Source organism: Hydra vulgaris, chromosome 11, assembly GCF_038396675.1.
Source record: "Hydra vulgaris chromosome 11, alternate assembly HydraT2T_AEP".
In the NCBI taxonomy this organism is placed as follows: Eukaryota; Metazoa; Cnidaria; class Hydrozoa; order Anthoathecata; family Hydridae; genus Hydra; species Hydra vulgaris.
Genome location: NC_088930.1, coordinates 43,879,303 through 43,901,737, shown reverse-complemented (window position 1 = coordinate 43,901,737; position 22,435 = coordinate 43,879,303). Strand labels below are relative to the sequence as shown.

At 28.2% G+C, this 22,435-nt stretch overlaps 1 protein-coding gene across 1 annotated transcript in view; it reads left to right on the top strand.

Moving 5' to 3' along the window:
* LOC136086681 (corticotropin-releasing factor receptor 2-like) overlaps positions 1-22,435 on the top strand; it is a 212,592-nt gene that overhangs the window by 17,042 nt on the left and 173,115 nt on the right. Inside the window, exon 2 of the mRNA XM_065808927.1 lies at positions 12,216-12,275. Coding sequence (XP_065664999.1) covers positions 12,240-12,275 — 36 coding nt within the window. The 5' untranslated portion in view covers positions 12,216-12,239. The remainder of the gene's footprint in view (positions 1-12,215; positions 12,276-22,435) is intronic.

Genomic DNA, 22,435 nt, shown 5'->3' with positions numbered 1-22,435 from the left:
ATTTCTTTGGTGTGGCGATTAGACAGAATAATGGTAATTTAGTTGCCATGAAATCAGCATATTTAATGTTGCATCATCGAAAGCAAAAAACTTGCACTATCTTTATTGTCCAACAGGCGCAGGTAGTTAGTGTAAATTTAACAGTGACAAAGCAAATAGCGCTAACACCTACAAGCCAGGACCATGACTTCCCATAGAGGTTGTATGTAAAATCAGACCAGTGTTTGAGGATCTCACAAAAGATAAAGAGCACGGTAAAACGCGAAATGCAAATGAATTTAATGGAAAAATTTGGGGTCGGATACCGAAAACAATATATATCTTGCTGACTGTGCTAAAGTTTGGTGTCTACGACGTATCATCATTGAACGGTGTGTTTGCAGGATTTTCAATGGACTGTGCAAAGTCGACAATCCTGTAGCTAATTTTAACATCGGAATGAAGTCTTCAATCTTAATTTATGAAAACTGAACCTTCAGGGTGTTACACAGTGAACGGTTGTAACGTCATGAATAAAACACGCATTTAATGGTCGGTCTATAAATTAAACTTTTATGATAAACTGCTTCGTCAAAAGTTAAAGATTAAGATGCTGAAAAAAAATGATAAACCTCTAAAAAAGAAAGTAAAACATAGCAGCATTTTAAATATAGTGAAATATATAATGCTACATATGTTTGTATATTTTTTATCATTTAGTTTCAGTTTTTATGTGTTTTCTCAGTTTTAAATTTTTTCAATATGCCGGCCAAAATTCCAAGAGAGCCTCTGGAGCGTTTTATCTGAAGTTTTCAACAAATTTTTCCTTTAGTAAGAGCTGTATTTTAAGTGGACGAGAATTTTGCAATACTTAAGTAAAAAACAGTATGACTAATTTAACTTTTTTAAAAAATACACTTTTTTCTATTCTCAAATCTTCAGACCCAGAACTTCTAAAAAAACATCTGTTCCATTTAAAACATACGTAGACGGGTAGATTCTATATGTGTTTCCAAAGTTTCATTTATCTTTTTATATTAGTTTTTGCTAAAACTTGGCCAAAAAAGCGCAAATCTTATTTTCTGCTTATTTTGGGTGTTTTTTGCAGTTACTGCAGCAACCATTGACTAAAAAAAATTTTTTTTTTATTTTTCTGATTTTATGATATGGTTAATTATTTAATGTCAAAAGTTGTTATTTATTTTGTATATTTAAAAATGGGGGGGGGAGTATACCCCTATAAATCATAGTAAAGTTCAAATTGCATTATACCATAATAAAATTGCATTGAACATTTGTATTATTACACTATTATTTCATAATTGCTTGATAAGGTTAACACGTCTCATTGATAAGTTATTATTTCAATTTAAAATGAAGTATTAAATTTTGATTTAAAAAAATTTAAATTTTACTTTTACTTGTCTTTAATCATTTTATCACAAAAAACTCTCCTAGTAGTGTTTTGTGCTTGATAAAACAATAAAAGTGTTTTTCCTCCGAGGCTTCAATCGCAATTCTTTGCAAAACATTCTTATTTGACATGAACGCACCTATGTTTGGAATTTACTGACATTAAAGTTCTCATATCTAAAATCTCAGAAAATTCTGTCTACGTGACTGAATAAAACATTTTATTTGATAGAACTCTTTGAAACAAAATTGTTGTAAAACATTTTATTTATTTTTATTTTTTTTACGGAATTCAAGAACATATTATGAAGAATATGTTATAAGAACATGTTACCTCTAATTCAAGAACATGTTATGTAAGATTTTTTTTTTCTTTCGATGATTTATATTTATATATTTAAACGTTTAATAATTTTCTTTATTAATTTTTATATATTATGATTTCATTGAAATTTTATGATATTAATAATTTAATCGCGTTTTGATGACAAAGTCTTCTAGTCTTCTGCGAGTCTCCGCGTTTGTTAAAAGGATTAAAACGTTGTGCATTTGTTTTATCTTTTACTTATTTCTTATTGAGAACAATTTTTATCTTAACGATTTTATTGTGTTAAGGATTTGCTCAAGAGATTAAGAAAAAAAAGACAACAACAACAAAATATAACGGTTTGCATACCCTAAAATTTGTTATTTCGCTACAATTTCGATATAAAAAAAAAATAGGTTTGAAACTGTTTCAGTGCAGTTTAAGTGAAACTTCAACGTTTTGGAAAGAGATATTTGATGCAAATATTTTATACTTTTCTGTATGTTTTTGACAAGATTTATCTCTCATTTGGCTCAGAAAACTATTACAGAGAACTTTAAAATAATGAAACTTTCATAAAATTTATTTTTACTTTTGGCAGTTGTGAATTCTAAAAATTCTTTTTGGCTCCGAGGTTGTTTAGCTTAGGAACAATTGTAATCAGAATATTGTTCTTACATTGGTCCTACAGAGTATGCTGTTCGAGAGCTTACTGTACCAACAAAACAAACTGTTTTACCTCAGTTCTACCAGTTCTTTCGGTATATTAGAAAGAATAATGTAAAACAGAATGTTATAGGCTATAATATAATAGTTATAATATTTAATTATAATATATATATATATATATATATATATATATATATATATATATATATATATATATATATATATATATATATATATATATATATATATATATATATATATATATGTATATATATATAATAGTTATAATATTTTCTAATAGTTCATTTTGTTCCTAATTTACTGGAAAACGATTGGTTTGTTGAAAATTACTCTTGTATAAAGCATGAAGACAAATTTATTGTTAAACAAATAAACAAATTTATAGTCACACAATCCTCAAAAAGAAGTATTAAAATGGAGGCCATAGATAAGATATATAAGTATACTAACGCAATTTATAAATCTCTTATAATTTTACTTTTGAATAAACTTAATTTGCTGAATATGTGTTGAATTTTAAACAAGATTAATTAAGGCATTAAGTCTACATAGCAACATATTCAGCAATTAAGTTTATAAATACTTTAAAAGTGATTTAATACGCTTTTAAAATCTTTTTAAGATTTGAGTTCTGTTATACTATTGTGATAAAGAGCAATAAAAAAAATTAACAAATGCTGCTACAATTATAACGTTAGCTAATGTTATTAATTGTATACTTCGTTACTCTATAACTTGCCTATTAGTGTTTTGTTACTATTTTAAAGTTAAAACTCCTTTTTACATATTGAGATCCAGGTTAAAAGACTATTAGACAGAGAATTGTTTAATAGTAAACTGAGAATCATCAAACAGTAATTAGTCGACTGATAATTATCAAACAGGTATGAAATAAATAAAAAATTATTTTGTATATGATAAATTCAATTTATAAGTAATTATGGTATAAGACGTCCTTATTAGGGTTGAAAATTTCCGGAAATTTTCAAAAAATTTTTATTGTAATGAACTTATAGCTATTATATAGTTTTATGAAATTCATTTATTTGTTTCAACTAGGGATGGCTCTTTTACTTACATTTTTTTTTACTTACACGAGTTTATTTTTATCATAAAATAAATTACATAAGTAATTTTACTTTTTGATTTCCGTATAAGTAATTAACTTTTTTGAAACGACTTTTACTTAATAAAGTAATTTTTTTTACTTTCAAAAGTAAGTTATGTAAAAGACAATTACATCAAAAAGTAATTAACTTTTACAAGTAAAAGTAAGTCGCTTAAATTTACTTTTCACTAAATTACTTTTAGCAGACCGCGAATATTAGTAAAAGATATATAAAAACAGTTAGGTGATGGGGATGGTTTTTTATGTTTAATATTTTGGGTTAATTTTAGCATGATTAAAGTTTAATGAGAACTTGACTCATTCACAGATAGACCACGGCCTTTCAAGCAATGAGCTATGCAATTTTCTCAGTCCTATTAATTAACCCCAAGTCATAATATAGGGCTCCTTATGTGGCCTCAACATTGCGCACTAAAAGCATTAACAGGTACACCATTCATGTGCAACATGGCACTATTAACACTCTTATATTTTGCAGCTGTTGATGGAATCAGCCTCTCTCAGAGCTACCACAGAATTCGGGAAACCCATACTACCAGCCGGCCTAAGAACCGTTAAACTGAGTTTTAGAGCTGTACCCTCATCAGGAGATAACAGGAAGAGTTGCATAGCCACTATCAAGGAGGCGCAAGCAAATACCTATGAGAAAAGTCAAGAAGATCTTGCATTCATCATCCTAGGCAAAAAAAAAATGTAACACACAACATCTACACCAGCCTAATAGATGAAAAAGAAGTTCGAGGCTGGTCAACAGAACTATTATGCTTACCTAACTGAAACTTGGTGTAGTTCTGATGACTCAAATTTAGATAATAATTTTATGTAATACCGGGCTATAATTTGATTTCATTAGGGCGAAAAAAAAATAAAGGCGGCGGTGGTTTAACTATTTATGTAAAAGATAACCTACGTTAATGTATTAGGCATAACATGAGTATTTCTGACGTCAATAAAGAGATTTTACCCGATTAAAATATAGATCAATAAAACTAAAAACATTGTGATTAGATGCTACTATTACCCTCCTGCTGACGAAATCTAAAATTTAATTACATTTTTACATGATGATGTTATAAATAAAAGCAACAACTTAAAGGAATTACGTATACTTCACTTATTTGGTGGCATTAGTATCACGTTAAAAAAGACATTAAAGGATTTTATAACGGCCTATTTGAAAATGGAGCAGGACCAAATCTAGCCAAAAAAATTCCAAACCCAAAAAAACTGATAAAAGAACATATGACCCCCTAAACTCGTATCTAAACTTTTTTGATTAGTTGTTTGAAGATTTTAAAAGTGCTTTTAAATTTTTAAAGTTAAATAATGCAGTTTGTCCTAATAATGTCAATGGAAATATTATTATAAGCTGTTGATGTCAATGGGAATATCATTATAAGCTATTTTGGTGTTTTAAAAAACATACTTTTCCAATTTTTTAAATACTCTATTAATCAGGGAGTTTTTCCCGATGGTTTAAAAATAGCAAAAACTATTCTTATATTTAAAGAAGGAGAAAAACTAATGTCAAACACTATCGTCCAATTTCCGTCCTCTCTTTTTTTTACGAGACAAAAGATTTATCTTGAACTATTGCGAATTTGCTTTATTTATAAGAAGTTTATATTTTTCAGACATATTTTTTATCCTCTTTTAAAATCTGATTTTAAAAAAAATTTGGAATTGAACTTTTTGAATAGTATTATTTTCAGTAAAATGACTTGTGGAGCTTATCGGGACAACAAGTTATTTATATAATTGAATATATTACTACCATGTCGTAATGCTGTTTATAGTTTGATGATTTTGTTTTTAATCTAAAATATTATTTTTCTTATTTAGAAAAATAATTTTAGTAATAAATTCAAAGAAATTCTTATTTTTATAACTTAACTTCGTTTATTAGTAGTGTTTAATGTAAACAATGAAGGTAAGAAATTATATAAGAAAAATCAATCATCTAAAATGGGATGAAATGCAGTTTTAGCTGTGAGTAAAAAGGAACTTAGAACTAGAAAAGCTGCTGATACATATGGCATATTTAAGTTTACTCTACATTGGTATGTTGCTAATAAGCAAGCTCATTAAAAATGTTGCGAAATAGTTTCAGGATATTTTCTGTGTGATTTTTGACGAATAACTGCTGCTTTTAAACTGTCCCGTTTTGACCCAACTACTTGCAAAATGTAAAAGTTTTGCTAGAATAGAGTTCTGTAACTTTCATTGTCGTAAATAATAAAAATTTTATTTTTTCATTTTTCCATTTTATTATATCTATTAATTTTAGGAAATTTATAAAAACAGTGTTAACCATGTTTAGTTTATCCGCCACTAGCATTTGTTTCTTAAGTGTCCCTATATGCTCTGCTCTACGCTACATATGGAGTTCCTCAAGGACCTCTTAAGACCTAATTAAGACCTCTCTTTGTCTTTATTTATATTAAAGATCTATACAAAGTCTCGGATTTAATAACAACTATGTTAGCTGATGACACTAATTTATTTATGTCACACAAAAACATTCCTACTCTATTTCATTACATGAACATTGAATTAATCAAAAAAACTGACTGGTTTAAGACTAACAAATTATTTCTTAACATTGATAAAACTAAATGGATTCTTTTCCATCCTCTTATCTAAAAATATAAACTGTCAATTAACATGCCTCAACTTGTAATTGACTAAATAAAAATTTAAAAAGTATAAGTAACCAACTTTCTAGGTGTTTATATACATGAAAATCTTACATGGAAAAGTCACATTAAAAATTTATTAAGTAAAATTTTAAAAAGTGTAGGAATATTGTACAAAGCTAGAAATGTTTTAAATAAACATACTTTAGTAGAATTATATTACTCATTTATTCATTGCCACATAAACTATGCAAACATTACTTGAGGTAGTACAAATAAAAGTAAACTTAAACCTCTTTATTGTCAGCAAAAGCACGTAGCACGTCTTATTTATTTTAAAGACCGTTATACTCATGTCGAACCTCTATTATTTGAAATGAAAGTTTTTAATATATATGAGTTTAATATTTTTAATTTTCTTTATTTTATGTTTAAATGTAAAACCAATACATCCCAAATTTCTTTCCATAATTTATATTTATCAAAAGGTAAAAATAAGTACATTTTACGCAATGATTATTTTATGAAGCAGCCCACTTTTCAACCAAATTTTTTAAAATTTTGCATTGACTATTGCGGACCATCTTTATGGAATAAAATAGCTTAAAAAAATTTAACTGAAGATTTTATTCATCAGATTAACTACTTTTCATTTAAATGAAACCTTAAAGAACTCATTTTTAGTTTACAATTAAAGATTTAATAATATACTTCTGAAGCATTTTTATTGATCTTCGTTTTTACCCTCTATCTACACATGAGTTTATAAAAAATTTATACTTATCATTAACAGCTGTAATCTACATATATAATAGATATAAATCATTTTATTTTTATAACGGAATATTTTATTTTACTCAATTTTTATTTTTCGTTTATCTTCAAGTACATATACTCTTACTCTTAAAGAAAGTTTCTTACTTCGTTAAGTTATTATTTATCTTGAAAATATCTTATAAATTTTAGCACAAACATTTCTTAGCTATACTCGACAACGAGACCGTACCCAAAGGGCACGGTCGTGGGACGTGTTAAGGACGTCCGGACGTCTAAAGGACGTCCCCCGGGCGACGCATGTTCACTGGGTATGGTCTTCTACGAGTCCCCGCGTTCTTATATTTTTTATAACGATAATTACATATATATATATATATATATATATATATATATATATATATATATATATATATATATAATATATATATATAATATTTTATTATTATGTATATGTATTTTAAATATTGTAACGAAATGCTTATTTAAAATGTAATAAAAAGAACAAAAAAAAATCAAAAAAATCTATGTTTTTATCCTTTTCAATTTCGCCTTAATCGTGTCTATTTGAACCGCGTGGCTAAAGCTGTCATGTGAGTCTTCTAACCAATGGCTACAATTATATATTATAATTAGCGATTGCAATCCCGGGATCCCGGCCTTTTTTTTATAATCCCGAAATCCCAGGATTGCCTAACATCAAAGCGTAATGAAAAAATATATAAAAATAACAACAATTTTTGCGTATCAACAAAATAATTTTTATTTAGCATAATATTGTAAAAAGTATTGTATTTTCAGTAGTACAATAAAATACGATATCGAAAAGGATTGATTTATAGAAAAACAAAAGTGAAAATCTTCGCACTATATCATGTTGGTTAGCATATACACTATTTAAAAATTGAATACAATCTGATTTAAATAATAGATTTTTAAGCAATGAAAAATATCGTCATAATATGCTTGCTTGCGATGCCCACACTTTGTTTCATTACATATTACGGTTTATATTCATTTTATAGAAATTCGTTAATAAAAAGTTATTTACGTAAAAACTTTTAATATATTCGTGTTAAATTAGACAGATTTTTAAACACCTTAGTTACTACTGTTAACTATTTTTAATGGCTTAGTTGCTATTGTCAGTTTTTTCAAACTGAAAAAAAGCGCGTTTCTCATAAGGTAGAATCTTATAATTAAAAATTAAATTAGCATGTCGTATGTGGATTTTACAATTAAAAGTAACTCAGCTATCTGGAAATATTTAATACGGGATGAAAAAGGCCAAACAGCGATGTGTAAATTACCAAACTGCAAGAAGATTTAAGAAATTGTTAGTGGCTCAACAAAAAAACTTCATACACACATGTTGTCGATGCATTATTTGAAGGTCGAAATTCCAACCCAAACTAATATTACCGGAGAATGCGCACCAGATAAACCACCAAAAAAGAAATCTTAACCCCTAACATAATACTTTTCGATTTATGAAAGGGAAGATAGAAGATAAAACACTTCGTGCTACACTTGCTCGTTTAACGGCGTCTGACGGGCTTTCGTTTAATGTAATTTGTTCTTCAACAGACTTACGTCTAACTGCTATGGGACTATAAAAGACTCTTTGTCTTTTGATGAATGGACGTCACTTCGAAATCGTCGCTACATGAATATTAACGTTTATGGACAAAACTCTCAGTTCTGGAGTTTAGGTTTAGTGCGAATAACAGGTTCAATACCATCAAAAAAGTGCATTGAACTATTAGAAAAAAAACTTAAAGACCATAATCTTGATCTACACAGCGACATTGTGGCTATAATGACAGACCGAGCTAGTGTTATGAAAAGAGTTGGCAGGTTGCAGCCTGCTAACCAACAATTATGTTTTACCCACGGCAAACAAATTGCTGTAATTGATGTTCTTTATAAAAAGAGAGAATTTGATGCAAATCAGCCAGATTTTAACAATAAATTTTCTGACTGTGATTCATCCGAGAATGAGGACATTGATGAAGATTTGTTGGACTACAATCATAAAATTGTAAGACCTAAAATTGAACTAAATAAAGTTCATTATGGGCCAATAATTAAAAAAGTACGCAAACTATTACTAAAATTTAGACCATCACCAACCAAGAACGACATCTTACAAAAATATATTAAGGCTGAATTTGGAAATCGACTGTCTTTAGTAATGGACTGCAAGACACTGTGGAGCAGCTTTCTGTTAAAGCTTAAACGAATTTAAAGCTTAAATAATCTTTGATAATATTGTCACTTGATGAAGTGAGAATATTATCAAAGATTATTACAACTTTAATTCCCATTAAAGCAACGGTCAAAGTCCTATTAAAGCAAATCGAATGTCGTCGAGATTCTAACCTATTTACAGCCGACATTGCTATTAATTTCATGTTTACAAAATTAAAAAATGTTGATAATAATACAAGCACAGAAATGCGTAGAGCTTTTATGACTCGCATGCATGAGCGCCGAATCGATATGAGTGGATTTCTGCAATACCTGCATAACGGTCGAAGCCCCGTTGAAGTCGATGAAGAAATAGCTACAATACCATCTTCATTTAAATGTTGAAAACTTTCAGTAGAATTGTTGGACTTCAATACTTAAATACTAGAATTGTTGGACTTCAATACTTAAAGTATTACTTTCAGACTCAGGTGCCATTTCAGTAGAAACTGAAATGGCACCTGAGTCTGAAAGTAATACTTTAAGTATTGAAGAGGAACTTGATCGTGTTATTAAAGAAGGATAATCACCAATACAACCAATTAGACATGAAACATTGTCATCAAAAATTCGAAAAGAAATGACACTATTTGAAAATGGGGGTACACGTGGCGATTATTTAGAAAGAGGTTACTCCTTGCTTATGACCGTGAAACCAACAAGTGTCGAGGCTGAGTGGGGATTTTCATCTGCTGGACTGTTCAATAGAAAAATTCGTAACTGTTTGGACGATGAAACTTTGGACGCGTTATGCTTCCTGAAGTCGCATTTCGAAGCACAAAAAACATAATATATCTCTTTATTTCTAACATAAATTTTTAGCATTATTTAACGTAAATTTAATTAACATGTTAAATTAAATTCATCTAATAAACATATTTCTAGTTAAATGCACTGTTTTTATTCTACATACTATATAGATGTTGTTTCTCAATCCCGGGATCCCGGAAGTAATGTTTTTCAATCTCGGAATCCCGGGATTGAAAAAGACCCTCGGAATTGCAATCACTAATTATAATATAATATATGTTTATTAAAAACTAATCAAACGTTTAGAATATCAACTAATATTAGTTAATATTGTAACCGTTTGATCGAGTTTAATAAACGTACTCGTTAAAAGATTTAAAGCGTACTCTTTATATCTGTTTATGTCTGTATAAGATCGATTAAAAGTTAACATTATTAACTACATCTTTTTGCGTTTAAGTTTGCCAACTTTCGCTTTAATTTGGCATTTTTTCATTTTAATTTGGCAATTGTTGACTTAACAAACTATAGTGAAAATTGCTAAATTTCAGTAAAAAAATACCAAATTAAAGTGAAAATTGGCCAACTTAATCTTCTACTAAATTAAAGTGAAAATTGGCCAACTTAACTTACTACTACTATTATCACTTTAATTTGGCATTTTTTCATTTTAATTTGGCAATTTTCGATTTTAATTTGTACAGTGAAAATTGCCAAATTAAAACGAAAAAATGCCAAACTAAAGTCAAAATTGGCTAACTTAAAGTAATAAATGTCAATATTCTTAACGTTTGATCGATGTTTAGTAAACGTATATATAAAAATGTTTGAAACGTAGGTCAGTTTGGCAAATAGTCGGATGACCAAATAAATCCAATACAAAAAAGAAATGAAATGTTCATTTCAAATCAAGCGTCTATTTTTGGTCAATAGTAGGTCTTATCCATTTTTCGACCAATTTCAACTAAATATTGACCAATTCTGAACCAGTCTGTGTTTAAAGGGTTATTGTTGCATTTTACTGTTCACTGTTGTTAAAGTAATATAGTAACGCATAATATAGGGTTTAATTTTGTATGTAAAAGTATACGTATAGCTTTACTTCTATTTTTTTATTTACATTTGCATTTATGTTTTTTATTTATGTTTGTTTACATTATTGTTTTCTCTCACTCTAATCTTTCTGAGCATATCTCATTGAACATTGTGTTATCTCATACATTTAGTCTCTCTCGTTATTTAATCTATTGATTCTCTCTCTTTTTAGTCTTGCTTTTTTATATAATTGCTTCAATTTTTAATGACTTTACTTTTTTAATTTTAGTTTACTATCTTAATTTATCTTTACTTATCAAAGTTAGCTATATATATATATATATATATATATATATATATATATATATATATATATATATATATATATATATATATATATATATATATATATATATATATATATATATATATATATATATATATATATATATATATATATATATATATAGATATATATATATATATATACATATAGATATATGTATATACATATATATATATGTATATACATATATATATATATATATATATATATATATATATATATATATATATATATATATATATATATATATATATATAAATATATATATATATATATATAAATATATATATATATATATATATATATATATATATATATATATATATATATATATATATATATATATATATATATATATATATATATCAGAGACAGATCCAATTTTTGGTGTGGAAAGGGGTAATGAAAAACTTTTGTTTTTCGTCGTGTTTTCTCCTCCCCCCCCCCCCAAAAAAAAAGAAAAGGTCCTCTATTTCTAAGACTTTTTAGGACTTTTAAATTCGGGCGAAGGGAGAGGGAATGCATACTCACCATCCCACTCCACCTTCCCCTCTGGATTTCTCACTGATATATACGCGGAAGTGCGGCCGTGGCGCATTGGTTAGAGCACTTGCTATAGAAGTAGGATATCCAGGTTCGAAACGAATTCTGGGTTATATTTGCGCTACGGTAAGGAAAGAGGCTTGAACTTTCTAGTTAAATGCACTTTTGTGGTGCTCTGTGATAAGATCTTGTGACATTTAAATAACAGAAAAAAAAAAATATGTATGAATTTTTTGCGCTCAAAAAATGTGAACTGAGTTTTTTTTTTTTTTTTTGGAGTTATTCGATTATGAACTTTTTTTTAAAGTTAAAAAAGTTTTAAGATATATTTAAATTAAGTAAAATTTTTATTTTTGATTATAGAAAACAACTTAGACTTTTATTGACATGTTTATAAATTTGCAAATCTGCATTATCGCATTGGTATGTATATTTTTATTTTACTAATTTTGTTGTTTAATAACAAACTATTAAACTTTTATATTATAATGAAATGTCATAGAAGGCGTTTTCTATTTTGTTTTTGAAAAGTCAAACCAAGTAATGTTGTCACGGTACTCGATACTTTGGTGCCGACACGATCGTTATAAAAAATAGTTACGGTATAAGTCTTTCAAAGTACGGAGTATATCGGTACTAACATTAGTACCGAGCAATTTTGATGCTACAATAGTGCTATTTATAAAGCACTTTCTTCATTTAGATATTTATTAAGAAATACCGTCAATAAGTAAATCGTAGAAGCGTCAAATGAGGATATTATAGCGTTTAAAATAAGGATAACTTGCAGTTTAGTTGGTTGACTCACTTTTTCCGTATTTGGAACATAAGCAATACGTATTAGTGCTAAATTTATGAAATTTATTTAAATTAGACATTTTTTTTCTCGAAATTAAAATAATATCTTAAGATAAATTGACGATACCAACTCATAGTCGTTTAATTTCAGAGAGTAGCTTGCAGACTATTATTCAAAATAAAAATAAAAAAAATAATTTTTTGGCTCTAAAAGTAGAAATAAAGTTTTTTATAAAAAAACCGCTTCATATCTTTGTTAATGGAACCATTATCGTTATTTATAGTCTGATTTAAATAAACGTTTAAATCCGTTAATAAACGTTTGTTAAGACGTGTTAATTATTTTTGTGTTTAAAGTTTTTTTTTTTCACACGCTATTATAAGAGTCGTTTTTTATAAGAATAAGGCAAAATCAGCAACTTAAAATAGTCGAGTTATTAGATTTTCTTGAAATTTTCAGGGATCTTTAAAGCATTTCATTAAAAAAACCTGAAAATTGAGAAATTAATTCAAAGCGGTTCAAAAGTTATTGGGGTTCGAAGTTTCATAAAACGTTGACTTTTTTCAAAGTTTACCATGTTTCGATGTAGCAACTTCATGCAGTTAAAAAAGTGGTTTGAAATGAAAGGAAGTGCGAAATTTTTATAAACGAATATAATATCAAGTTTTATACATTGAGGGAAAAAATTGAGTTTCTAAAATATCTGCAATATACTTTTTCCTGTTATCGAAAACTACCTCAGGAGCGTTCAATAATGCAAATTCTGTACTTTTGAGCACCAAGTCTCTGTTAAATCCAGGCTTATATTAGTATGTTAAAAGTTTTGAAGAAAGAAAAACTGAGTTTTTTTACTGCAATTACAGTCGAACTGATTTAAAACTCGATCTTAGTCTAAAAATCATGTCTCAAAACCTCACCTGCTTTAAAAACATTAAAATCTATGCTAACTTTGAGAAGCAAAAGATCAATGTGCCAACAAGGTATTGAATTATATATTTTTGAAAATGGAAAAGAAAATGTTAATACATCTATATACTTTCAATAAATCAAAAGACTTCAATTGGTGGTTTTGCTTAAATGAAGATATCTTTAATTTTCAAAAAAGTCAAAAAAGTCTTTTGACAGTAAAGAAACAACTATAAAAACACTTTGCTTTTTATAGTTGTTGTATACATTTCATTAAAAAAATAAACCCATTTATACCTTCACATTTCGTATCATCAGGGCCTGCTAGTGAGTGCAGTTGGATTGGTTTAATATGTCCTTGCTCAGGAATGTTTAATATCTTGTGGACGTTACACCTGTCTTCAATCAATTCTTGTTTGGGTTATGGACAATAAAATGTTTTATCCAATATAACCATGAGGTTAATAAACATATCAACATCATCTAGTATTGTTGTTTTTTGGCCAATAGAGTGATTTGTTTGATTTTCAAAACTCCTTGCTAAAAGAACAAACTGCCCGACGTTTACATTATTTAGTTTCTCAACATTGGCTAAAATCTCGTTAACTATATTTTCAATGTCATTTGCAAATACGTTTTCTACTAATTCTTTTGTAAAGTTCTCGATAGCTTCGATTTGTTCAGGTTTTTTAAGTTAATCTTGCTGGTATTTTTAGGACATGCTAAAGAGAGATTTTGCTGCTGACTAAGGTATTAAGTAATACTAAATGATTTAACACCTTTTTTATCTTTCACTGTCCTTATTTTGAAGAGAACTTTTTCTGGTGTTGTTTTATGTCCTGTTAATTCTCCAGCGTTGAACTCTTCATATAAGAAATCTTTCTGCTGGGTTGTAAATCTTGTATGCTTAACCATTGGTATAGCCCATCCTGTAACATCATCATTGCGCTCAAATTTAAATTTACTTACAGTAACTATCGCTTCGGCATCAATTCCTTTGAGAGATTTGGATTTGGAAGAAAAAATAAGCAAATAAGCATGATGTAATAAAGTTGAATCCCTTGATGTATGTTTGAGTAGGGTGCTGTGTGCATTTTCATTCTGATGGTTTCAAAGGTTAGCTTCAGTATCAAAAAACATAAGACACGACGACTTACTGCAATAGACACCAGTGTTAAGACATCTATCTTATCGTTTTTTATGATTTCTACTTGCTCTAAATATTTCTCCACCATTAAAAGGTTTTATCTCTGTTAAACCAGAAACGAATTCTAATCCTGAAAACTGAACTTTTTTTACCTTTAGAGATCGTCCTTAATATACGCAACGCAAAACTTATTTGAAAAATATAAGTGATCATTTTGCTATTTTAGCAGCGGTTTTTGCTGAACTTGAAGGGTTGTTTATATGCTTTGTTTAATTAAAAACTCTGCGAGGGAAAACTTTTAATCCTTTGTCTTTTGTCTATAAGTTTAATTTTACGTTACGTAATTCATGGACGATCTCTAACCACAATTGAAGTATTGCTATAGCGTCATTCCATTATTGTTATATGAAATTGAATGGATTGAACTGATATCCGTTATCTTGCTATTATTAACTGATTTTAACTTGTCAATTTCAACCACTGATACCTTGAATCTTTTGACCTCCGAAAAAAAAAAATTCCGAAAAAAAAAAATGCTTTATCAAAGAATATTTTATTTTCTTTGATATAGCATATTTTTCGATACGTACAATAAAACAAAGCCAAAGAGTATGCTATGAACCAAAAGTAACAAAAAGACCGACTTGTGGGGTAGGTGATTGGTCTCAAACAATACTTCCTGTTGAGTTCAGGGAAGGAAAGAAAGTCTATTTTGGTAAGAAAGGTAATCAGTGCATATTGACTGTTTTTTTAAAAAAAATAATGCTAGTAATTTAAAGAGTATATATCACACAATTATACAAACAGATAAACAAAAAAATTGATAATGGTGGTAAGAATATAATTATTATAATTATTGCAAAAAAACAAAAGCCTTGCAATTTAGTTGCATATTAGGTGGAGGGGGTATTAATTTAGGCTCTTGTAATGTATAATAATATAGGTTGCTTTTTATTATAGGTTCAATACTTTTGAGATTATCGTATTTAAGTTCTTCTTTCTTTTCATTTCGAGTATATTTTGGATAAGATTTTCAATCATCTCTAGCGCTTTACCGGATGGGATGAGCAGGTGTTAGTTTTAAAGTCGTTATCTATAGAATTAGAAAAAGTACACCTGATACAGTGTGAAGCAATATTTAACTTTTCTATGCAATGCAAACCATGTGTAGTTTTTAAATACATCTTTGCTTTGAAAGTAAACGTTTATCTACTTCTTTTATTGTGTTTGGATCTTTGGACGCTATGGCAACACATTTTATTAGAAAAATAAACCCATTTATAACTTCACATTTCGTATCATCAGGACCTGCTACTGAGTGCTGTTGACTTGGTTTAATTGATTGAAGAATTTTCTAGACCAATGAATTTGATAAAACCAATTGGTTTATTGATTTAAAATAGTTTTAATACGAGTCTATGGTTTGCTACTTTGCCATTGTTAGAACAGCTTCAAGTAGTGTCTACGGAATGAAAATAAATATTTAAAATAAAATGAAATAATATTTAGAAAAATTTATTGATATTTTAAAAACTCATTCTTGAAAACAAGGTTTCAGCGTCAAAGCATGCAATATGATCGATTTGCAAACGGCATCAAAAATCATCAAACTCATTGTATTTAATGTCAAATACCTGAATTTGGCATGCTAGAAAAATAAGTTGTATGTAAATAAGTTACCTGCTGATGTCCATTGGTTAAAGTAATTTTGCTTGTCCCATAAACTTTATCTTGAATAAGTCCTAATGTAAATATATAGCTTAATAAGTGTTTTGCAAGGTCCATATTCATTTTTTGAAGAGTTATTTTCTTGTTTTGTTTAAATGTAGGTGTTACTGTTTCCTTTTTTTGCTTCCTAGCTAAATCAATTATGTACCAAAAAAAAAAGTTAACTATTTTTTCGAGGATAAAAATAATTAATCAAGTGCTGTTAAATTAAATAGCCTTACTTGTTACATTTAAAAGTTTTGATAAGATATTCTTTTGAAGAAATCATAGTGGTGGTATTGCAGATAAAATAAGTACTTTTTGGCTGAATGTTTGAGTGTTTTGATAAGTTTCATGTAGCCGTATCAAATCATTTGGAATAACTGATAATAGTTGCGTTGAGTCTTCCAAAATCTCCAAAAATTGGCCTCCTTGTGCTGGTGCTACTTTTTCAGAATAGATTTTTTTGTTATCTAGAGCTTCATTGAAATTCCTTTTATGGTAATTGATTGTATAAGTTAATGCCTCATTGTGTTTTTGTAATATGCCGTTTCACAGGGCTTATATCTAGAGCGCTTGCCGCTAAGAACTCATTAACATTTTCTGAAGAAAAAGAACTTTCTGGAGACACAAATCAAGTGAGTAAGTAGGATCATTCTCTATTTGGTCATGATTTATAAACATGCTGTCTCTGTGAATTTTGCACAGCTGACCAGATACCGGAAGAGAACCAGGAAAAACTAATTATATTTTCATACTAATCTCTTGTTGCTTTTCGAAGATTTTTTTTTTGTCTGTTCCCTTATTTGTCAGAGGAGCTTCGTGGCATGGATGTAAGCATTGCTTTGGTACATGCCAGTATCTTCCATACTTCTGTTGGTGAATTAATCATTAAGAAACCTCTTAACATATCTATAAAAAATAAAAATTATTTGGCATTTTGATGGCAATTTATAAAAAATATTTGTGAGTTTATAGAAATCCTAAACCACGAAACGTCCAAAAATGTTATTATGCTTTCCACAATTTAGATGTTGAATTCAGAGCTGATAATGCCACCCGGCAGCAAAGTAACTTTCTGTCGGAAGGCAGACTTTTTAGGGATGCGGAAGCTGTTGGCGGCGGCCTCCCGATCAATTTTTAGCGGCAAAATGTTCTTTCTTCCGTCTCCAGTGGTTTCTGCCTTTCTTTTGGCGGCCGCAGCCAGAGTTCTTTTTTGGAGGCATAATATTTTGAAGGCCGATGCCAATAGAGAGGCGGAAGCCAATGGTGGCCGCCTCCAGAAGAAATTTTGGAGGCAAAGCCATTTGGAATTGTTTTTCAAATATTTTTACAATATATAATGGCTAAATTTGATAATTTAAGGTTATGGTCCAAAAATAAAAGTTTTAGTGTGACGTAAGGGCAATAAAGTATCAAACATTGATCAAAAACTGACAATTTAGTAATTTGTCACTTTTATTTTTAACTTTTTTGCTTAAGGCATGTAAATAAAATTTTTAATTCTTAACATTTGTTTTGAAATATAAATTACTAATTTATTCTATCGTCCTAGAAAAACTGCTTTGACAAAATTTTAAAAATTTTGTCAGATTAATATTGCGTTTGTATGTATATTGAACTTTTTCCAATAATCCAAACTTTAACAAAAATTTTTTTTGTTGATAGTTAAATTTTTTGCTACAGAATTGAAAATGAAAAACGCGCTTTAGCGGCTGTGCATACGGACAAAATCATCCCCCCTAACTAAAAAAACCACTGAGATCTAGCCTCTCCATTAAAACTTATACAACTTTATTAATGCGTTCGTATGTAAAATTATTATCCTGCCTAAGCGAGGTCTCACCTATGAATCACCGGGTTCCCGCTAAGGCGGGGTAAAAACTTTTCATATGAACACAAGCTAAAAATTCGGTTGCAAAATGATTGATTTTCAAAAAAAATTAACTTTCGTAAAATTTTTTATTATTGGAAAAAAATAAAATTCAAGCTGAAATCAAATTAAACTTTTTTGATTCCAATTAGTTAATACAACGTAAATATCGCTAATTATGTGGATCTATCGTAAAAAAGCAGAAAATTGTCAAAATCACGTTAAAATAAAGCTTTAATAACTACACTTGCAACACGATTTTTGAAGTTATAGTAATGCTTAAGCTTTGAAAGCAATTGTATGCCAAGTATAATAAGTATGATATTCTTTTTTTAACTTTAGCATCATCTTTTTGAAGCATAATTTTTAAACGTTTTGTTTTAATTTTATGAAACACCAATAAACTTTTCAAGTCAAATTTAAATTAAGGAAATTAAAAACTCTATTAAGACCTTATTTATCGTCTTTGAAGTAAAGAATTGCAGAACTAACAACCATTTCAAGCAAAAATCTTGCAACAAAAATATTTTTTAAGCGAACTGACATATTTAAATATTTGTTATAAAACCTTCTTTTCAAAATGTATAAAAATTTTTTTTACTTCTTCAAATTCCAGTGTAGTATGAGGTTTTCACTACTCTGTTTTTTTATTAATGATAAATTTTTGTTACGCAGTAAAAAATTTCATTTTATATTTTAATTCACCTTTTTCTTTTCATCATTTTTTTTTCTACTATTTTTCACCTATTTTTATTCAACAGTAAAAAACATGTTTTATTTTTTTACGTTCTGAGGTTTTGACTTCCCACGTCAAAATGTATTTGCGACTACGTTGTATTTTGTCAATACTATTGACTTAATAGCATTGAATAAGTACTACCTGCTTTTTGTAAACAGGTTGAAACAAACAGCAATCTGTAAAATATTCGATTTGATAAATATTATAAATATAAAAAATTCGATTTATTAAATAGCTATCGATTCTAACAGAAGTTTTTTTTTCCGTCAACTGTTATTTTATATTAAAGTCTTTTAGTTTATTGAAAGTATATAGGTGTAGAAACCATTTTCAAAAAAACTATAAGTCAATAGCTCGTCGACACATTTTGATCTTTTGCTTATTAAGGTTCGCATAACTTTTATCGTTTTTAAAGCAGGTGAGGTTTTCAGACATGATTTTTAGACTAAGATTCAGTTTTAAATCAGCTTGACTGTATTTGCAGTAAAAAAACAAACAGTTTTTCTTTTGTTAAAATTTATAAAATACTAATATAAGTTTTGATTAAACTGAGGCTTGGTGCTCAAAAGTACAGAATTTGCGCTATTGAACGCTCCCGAGGTAGTTTTGGATAACGGAAAAAATTATGTTGCAGATATTTTAGAAACTTGGTTTTTTTCCTGATGTATGAAACTTGATATTATATTCGTTTATAAAAATTTAGCGCTTCCTTTCATTTCAAACAAATTTTTTAACTACACGAAGTTGCTACATCGAAACATGGCAAACTTTGAAAAAAGTCAACTTTTTTTCAAAGTTTTCCATGAAAAGTTTTATGAAATTTCGGGCCGCTACATAATAATCAACTTTTGAACCGGAATTTCTCAGTTTTGTTGATGACCGCAAGTTAAAGTGTTTTTTATGACAATACCTGTCATTGTTTTTAAAACGATTCAAAATCTGCAATTTTGTAGGTTCATTATTTTTTTGGAAATACAGTTTAAGCATAGTAATGACTTTTCAAGTTTTATTCGGACTTTGTTCCATTAAAAAAACAAGTAAAGTTAAAAACGAGTTTTTAAAACCCAATGCTTTTATATGTTATTAAAACACAAATTTCGCAATAAATTTTAACTGGCTGTATGCGTGTGTGAATATATATATATATATATATATATATATATATATATATATATATATATATTATATATATATATATATATATATATATATATATGTATATATATATATATGTATTGTGTTTTGATAAAGAGTTGATATTAAAAATGGATTTAAATTCCTTGAGAATCTAGATGAGTTCTATAATGATCATGAGGGAGAATCAATTCGGCTATATCAACACTGAAGACAACCACTGGTTTGACCAACTTGGTCAAAGGGTCTTTTGTAATGGAATCGAACTCACTCAGAGTCAAAAGTTGTTCAACGTCTAATCTATGAGCATACGCTGTTTATGATAATTGCTTTGTCAGATTGAACAGGAATATAACTGGAAACGAAATAGGAGACTGAGTCAGATTTTCCAAGCTCATGGTTTGATTTCAATGTCTTCGTAGAGAGATAAAATGAGCTTGTGCAATGCGGTGATGACGCAGTCATGATCTGGAAATGAAACTTGATATTTCATATGTATTAATATAGAAACTTGTTTGTTAGCAGTGGTGATTCCAATTGGTATCCGACCTTTATTGTCTTGACTTATAAAGCACACATCCTTGAGGCCAAAACAAAAGCAAACTTCTTTTTACACTTCTTATACTTGCTGTACAAAAAGGATCATCCACGTGACTTGAATGAATACCGTTTTAGGCTTGCATCAACTTGATTGAAAACGTGTATACCTGTCTCTTTCCGTCAAATGATTACCTCCGTTTTGGCATTAACCGAGTATATAAAGCACTTCTGCTAAGATGGTAACCTCTCTTTTTGAGCTCAGCACCAAGCTAATCCAATGATTTAAGGCTCTTTATAAAGTAATTAAAAACTTATTAATAGAAGGCCTAAAAGTTATATCTGGGCCTAATATAGATCAATACAATTTTTTATTAGCTAGAGTTGTACTCTCACCCTATACACTTCAGATATCCTCTTATCGTGGGCAGCAGATCCGTGTTTCGCAAGTTAAATGATGACGCGCAATAGCTCAAATTGTTCTACCTTAATAGTAGGACGACCAATTCCGTCACATACACGTACATATTTAATTGTAATATATTCTATATATATATATATATATATATATATATATATATATATATATATATATATATATATATATATATATATATATATATATATATATATATATACACATATATGCGAAAATAAAATTTAAACAAATATTAACGCGAATATTATTTCTTTAATTACAATAAATAAAAAACATTACGTTCCGTTACGCTGACTACATAAAAACACATGTTTACATAGTTTTCCATGTTATTAAAACTAAAATGAAAAAATTCTCTAACATGACGTTCTTTTCTGATGAAAACCTTATTTCACAAAATATATTTTTATATATCTTTTGTAAAAAATTTTTATATGTTGTAATTGAAATTTTTATTTATATTGTAGAACCCTTTCACTAAAAATGTAAAAAATAACTTCCTTGGAGATGTAATTTCCTCAGTATATTTCTACGTTTGAAAAAAATTAAAATAATTCAATCAAAAATTATTAAACATTTGTAAGAAAGTTTTTTATCAAAATCGTTGGATATTTTATAATTCTGCAAAAAAACTCTAAACTTTGTTTATTCTAAATGGACTGCATTCCTAAGATAATTTATTTTCAAAATGGTTTTAACCATCTCTTTAGCTTATTTAGTTCCAAAAAACGTTTTAATATTTTCAACACTTGAACTTTTTAAGGAATATTTTCTTAAAGTAACGCGTTAATTTTTTGGCACCGAAAATTAAAAAATTATTATTATTATTTTTTTTTTTCATGCGTAAAATTAATTTGCAACAATATATTTTTCCTAAAATGAGCAAGGATTAGTTATAATTTTAATGATTCTTCCATATTACCAACTTTTTCTTCCGTCTCTTCCTATAAAATCCGTGCACTTATATTTAGGTTTATCAAAGTATTACATAGTGCAATTTTTTTGGTGTAGTTTAATTTCCTGTCTATTTTTTTCTTCTTGCCTTGCAATAAGACGCAAAGCTTTATCTTTTTTGAGAGCTTCTTTTTTTTTCATTATATTTGTTTTTCATCATCGTTACTTTGGTTGTTGAACAGTTAAGTAGTTTCTTTCTTTCTTCATCTGTTTTACTATTAAGCCATTCTAATGTTTGATTCTGACACCACATTGTCGAAGCCTGGAAAGTTTGAATATTTGCATTTGGTTTATGCGTACAATTAAATCGAAAATGTCACGTTCTAATTCTTTCTTATCAACTGGGAC